The 5,295-nt window shown below is 52.7% G+C and overlaps 1 protein-coding gene across 1 annotated transcript in view; it reads left to right on the top strand.

Annotated features, from left to right (window-relative positions):
• The window catches only part of COL6A1 (collagen, type VI, alpha 1), a 24,139-nt gene that overhangs the window by 12,712 nt on the left and 6,132 nt on the right, over positions 1-5,295 (top strand). Inside the window, exons 21-27 of the mRNA XM_009891393.1 lie at positions 1,927-1,989; positions 2,483-2,545; positions 3,031-3,081; positions 3,166-3,201; positions 3,676-3,738; positions 4,203-4,268; positions 4,969-5,004. Of these exons, the coding sequence (XP_009889695.1) occupies positions 1,927-1,989; positions 2,483-2,545; positions 3,031-3,081; positions 3,166-3,201; positions 3,676-3,738; positions 4,203-4,268; positions 4,969-5,004 (378 nt within the window). The remainder of the gene's footprint in view (positions 1-1,926; positions 1,990-2,482; positions 2,546-3,030; positions 3,082-3,165; positions 3,202-3,675; positions 3,739-4,202; positions 4,269-4,968; positions 5,005-5,295) is intronic.

The following is a 5,295-nucleotide window of genomic DNA, read 5'->3' as shown; positions in this document are numbered from 1 at the left end:
CTGGTGGTCCCTCTCTCTTCCTGGCCTTGGTGCCCATCCCTACTGCAGTTCTTGTTGCACTCAGAAAGGTAATGGACAGAGAGCTGCTAAAGATTTCCCAATCTGAAATCCTGCATTTTCATAAACTCCTCCAGGGCTGTGAGGGATTTGTGCTGTGTGCTACAGTGAGGCTGCATACAGCCAGTGTGAGCCAAGGGTGCTGTGGATCCAGCTTTGGCTGATGTTTGAATGATCACGAGTTCCTGTCCCTCCTTCCCAACTTTCTCTCTTCTGGGCTTTTATGCAGAAATAAGATCACGTGCCTTTGAGCAGTTTAGCGCTCTGCACTGTGTAATTTTAAGTGCTCTGGCCCCACCTGTACACCTTTCCCTGAAAAAAAGGGTATGTATGGCATGTTTGGATGTTTGGCACAAGCTTCTCCCAGCCGCTGTCGTGTGAAGAAGAGCAGAGACAACAGCAGGAAGGGATTTCACCTTCCTCAGCTCTTGAGTGGTGAGAGAGCTGCTGCAAAGCTGGGCTAGGCTTAGCCACCACAATGAGGCAGCTCTTCAAAAGCTCAGAGGTACTGATGATGCACTGAAAATACAGAGGAAGCTCTTGGCCACATGCTGCTGTGATGCTGAAGCCCAGGTATCATTGAGCGATTGCTGCCTTCCGCCTGCCAGGAGACTGCAGTCACGTGGCTCATCACAGGAAGCATTTCAGAGGCCAGGAGTCTTGAACTTGAATGACCACTGCCTGCAGCAGTGGTGCTGGAAGGGCCAACTGATGAGCCATCACTTGCTTCCACCACAGCTTGCTCTCTGCCTTCCCTCTGCCCAGCTCTGTCATCTCCATCACCTGGGGACCAGCTGCACACCTGGCTTCACATGAGATGCTATGTTGCTTAAGCATTTGGAGCTGTGGGCAAAAGCATCATTACCCAATTGTTACCCACCATCATTACCAATCTTCGGGCAAGTAAACCCCATGAAGGGCTGTTGGCACCAAGCAGAAGGGGGAGGGGTTCCCTTGGACATCTATTGGAACTCTCGGAGAAAAAAACCTCCTCCCACCTCCTCTCTTGTCTCTAGCCAACCCTGCAGCTCACAGAGCGAGCGGCAGCTGCCCAGATGGGACATGGCAGACTGACAGCTTTGGTTCGTTCCAGCACACACTGCCAGGGCCCTGCAGCCTCCTGAGGACAGAAACTCCCTAGAGCCAGGAAAGGACCTCTGCCAGCCTGGCTATGACTCAGACATGTCCGAGCCCCGAGGCATGGGGAGGGTCTTTGTGGAGGGAGGTCTGTGCCTCCTTCAGGGTGATGTGCTCCACCAAGGACCCTTCTCTGCCCCTGGGGCACCCCTGTCTCAGTCAATGAGATGTCACTGTGCAACCCAGCTGTGCTTTGCTGCTAGAAAGCATCATCCCTGCCTCCCTGCTCCTCTTCTCCACCAGGTCCTCCGTTACTGGGCTGAGGTGTGGAGAAGATGGATGGCTTTTAGGGCCTTGGAGGCTCTGCTTGGAGGCCGCTGTCTCCCACAGCCCAGCTTCCACTGAAAACAAATAGTGTTCAACCCATGCCTGCAGTGTCACACCTTGGCCCAGAAAGCTTCTAGTTTTTGCTTACATTCAGCAGGGATCTGGCCAGGGCTCTGATTGGGCTTTGCAGAGGAAGCAGGGCATAAGGAAGCATGGCGAGCTGCAGCCTGTACAGGCAGGGAGCACAGGAGGAGCCAGGCACAGCTCCTGAAGCATCTCTCCACCTGCTTTAACCCTGGTCAATAGGTCCTTTCTTGTGAGGCTGGCAGAGGCAGAGGTGATGGGTGCAAGGCATGAGGCAGATGCCCCCACCCACCACATCACAAAATGACAAGACTGGCCCTTCAGGGCACTAGCAGCACCAAGAGAAAATCCTCGTTGTGAGAGCTCTTTGTGTTTTCCTAGGGTGAGGCTGGACCTCCAGGACCCAAGGGTTACAGAGGAGATGACGGCCCCCGTGGCAATGAGGTCAGTGCTGTTCATCACCGCATCTTCTTGGGGGGAGGGAATGAAGGGAAGACCAGAAGATGCTGCCTGTTAGAGCTGTCCCCAAATCCCATGGATCTTGGAAACTTTTTGTAGGTACAAACCCAGGTGTTAGCTTCCTGACAGACACATCGAGGCATTTTTCATGGGTCCTTAAGGCCATGGCTGCCTTTTTCCCTACCTCTGAGAGGCCGTGCTGTGGAGAGGGTATAGCCACAAGTCACATGGCTTCCCATCACAGAAGTGGGGGAACATGCTCTCCGAGGGCAGCCACCTGAATCTGCCAGCAGATTTGATCACCAGGGCAGGGAGCAAACTGAATCCCAAGCCCAGTTGTGGCCTTTGCATTGCTCTTGTATAAGCAAAATACATCCCATGATGAGCTTGTGATGGTAGCTGGTTGCCTCAGAAGACATTGTCTTCCCAGCTCAAAGGATGGTGTGCAGTGCTTGACTGCTGCTTCTGCTCCTTCCAGGGCCCAAAGGGATTGCCTGGAGCACCTGGGCTGCCTGGAGACCCCGGCCTGATGGGAGAAAGGGTGAGTGGTATTTGTCCAGGGGGGACTGTGTGCCATGTGGAAAGGATGTACAACAGGCTGGTTCCACACAGCATGATCCAACTCGGGGAGAAAAGAAATTGCATTCACATACAGCTGAGATGCTAGGAAAATTTGCAAGCAGCCTGATTTTGAATATGCACCACATCTGCAGACTCAAAGAGCCATATTTTGGGATATACTTCCCAGCAACAGACCTGATACTTCCCAGCAACAGACCTGATACTTCCCAGTCTGTTCCCAGCCTGTGGCCATATCCCCAGTCTCTGACAGGGAGAGTGGTTGTGCAGGTCATAGGCAAGCAAGGTAGCCTTTTAACCTGTCTGCACCAGTGTCTAAACCACCAGTTGCATATTTTTTGCACAGACATTTTGCTGTGGAGATAAACTCTCCAAGGAGGGCAGGATCCTGCTACCGTGCTATCTAAGGGGTCTGCTTTTCATTATCTCATCTATTTCTCCATCCAGGGGGAGGATGGCCCTCCTGGGAATGGCACAATTGGATTCACAGGCGCCCCAGTAAGTTGTTTGTGCTGCTTTGAAACTGTAAGACCATTATTTCTGCTCATCCAACCTAATATGCTTCCATTCCTTCATCCCCAGGGGCAACCAGGAGACAGAGGTGACCCTGGCATTAATGTAAGTGTGCTGCTTTCTCATACACCCGACAGAAATTTCCTTAGCTGGTGGTTTGGCACCTAGAGACTCTCCATCAGCTGCATGGTGAAATGGGCTCCCTAAAGCAGCCTGCTCCTCCAAAGCCTTCTTTTCCTTCTGCCCATCTCTCCCTGCAGTGCATGCTTCTGGTGGAAGTGTCCTGCTTTGGTGCACTGGTAGTAACACCTAAGAGCCACAACCTGGGATGAGCCCTGGAGCCAGAGTTTGGGGTTGGGAATGCCACCCAGGGGAAACTGGATGGTGCTATAACAGTGAAAGCCACCTAAGAAGCTCTGTCCCTCAATAGCGCTGCAATCTGTTGCTAGGGAGCCTATATGCTGCTTTTCATACCCCACACTGTCCCCCAAAGCAGCTCTCAAAAGGTCACTGCATGCGAGCACCAACTTCACTAACAACAGCTGTCCATGCAGAAGTCTCTTCTGTACTATTTTTCAGGGAACAAAAGGCTATGTTGGTCCTAAAGGTGATGAAGGAGAAGCTGGAGACCCTGGAAATGATGTGAGTAATCTGTATAAAGCTGAATAATCTTTCCCTGTGAACACAGTGCAGAAGCTTTGGGCTGAATCCGTGATACTACCTTGCCTGTGCATCAGAGCCCATCTGACTTCGTAAGTCTACAAGCGCCCTTTGCCTCTGAGCAGTGTCTGGTGGCAAGGGGAGCTCTCTCCAACTGTTCATTTTGTGTCCTATAGCTTATGACTGGTAAACCTCCAGATCTGTTAGGTTGAGTTCCTATCATCTCTGCAAGGTTTTGTGTGCACTTACGCTGCACCATTGTCCTGTGGAGGGAGGTTTTCCCAATGTCCATCCCAACCCTGCCAAGTCCTAGATCATTTGGTTGGGTACAGAAAACTCAGATAACATTCTTGTGGTTAAACAGGGCTCAGTAGACAACTGGAGGGGAAGGTGCTGCACCCTGACACGCACAGATTTGTGGATTTTGTTTTTGTTTTCAATTCCAGAACTCAAACCCTGGCCCCAGGGGCACCAAAGGAGCGAAGGGGCACAGGGGACCTGAAGGCCGCCCGGTAAGCAAGGACCCTGGCAGGGTTTGCACTGATGAGAGCAGTATGCTGGGCTGACAGAGCTGCCAACAGCAGGGCTCCTCGCCACAGATTTGTTGTGCTTGGCCTTGCTCACAGCAGGAGCAAGGCAGTTTGAAAATCCACTGCTGCAGCCTGGTACACAGGTCTCTGAAATCACATTCGTCCCAAATCAGGGCAGAAAATACAGACACTTATGCTTTGCATGAGCAAAGCATTCTCATATGATCAGGCAAGCAGCCTTTTGGAGTGGCCATCCTGAACATGAAAGTGTTTCACTTTGTGTTGAGTCGCCACTTGCTTGTGTTGCCTCACGTTGGCCTGCAGGCTACAGGAGAGACACCTTTCAAGCATCCATCCATCCAGCCCTTGGCTGCTGTGGGGGCAATGCCAAGCCATGTCACACATGGTGTGTGTGCTTGCTGCCTGCAGCAAGAACTTGCCTTCCCACCTCAGTGTTCATGGTACATGTGGAAGTGGGTCTCCTTCCTCCCACCCCCATGCAGCCCCAGGGCATCGTGCAAGCAAGCAGATGTACCTGCTCAAAGCCCAGTGCAGGGGCCAGCAACTGGGAAGCCAAGAGATTTTTCTAGACTCCACATTGCTTAGCAAGGTATCAGCAGAGTACACTGCAGGTAGGACTAGCTGCTGTTCTAACTGCTCTCTCCACACTTCTGTTTGACAGGGACCACCAGGACCTGTGGGGCCTCCAGGACCAGATGTGAGTGGGACAGGATCAGGGTGCTGCTTGCTTGCTTGGTCTGTGCTTCCCCTGCCCCCGCCTGATGGCTCCTGGTGGGGGGGTGGTGGGTGGTGTTTACTGCTGGGAGAGCCTTGTGCTCCTGGGCTGGGTGGTGGCTCCCCCCCATTACTGTCCCATCAAGTCTCACTGTCCAGATTTCCCTCATGCCACCCCATCACCAGCCAGTTCCCTCTGTAGTGTGCCCACCTTGTACATCACTCATTTGCAGATCAGGACCTTCTTTGAGTGCACAAAGCAGCAGGGCGGGGG

The sequence above is a fragment of the Charadrius vociferus genome, unplaced genomic scaffold (genome assembly GCF_000708025.1).
Source record: "Charadrius vociferus isolate BGI_N301 unplaced genomic scaffold, ASM70802v2 scaffold69, whole genome shotgun sequence".
Taxonomy (NCBI): domain Eukaryota; kingdom Metazoa; phylum Chordata; class Aves; order Charadriiformes; family Charadriidae; genus Charadrius; species Charadrius vociferus.
The sequence above is the reverse complement of the archived record's forward strand: the minus strand, read 5'-3'. Positions and strand labels throughout refer to the sequence as shown.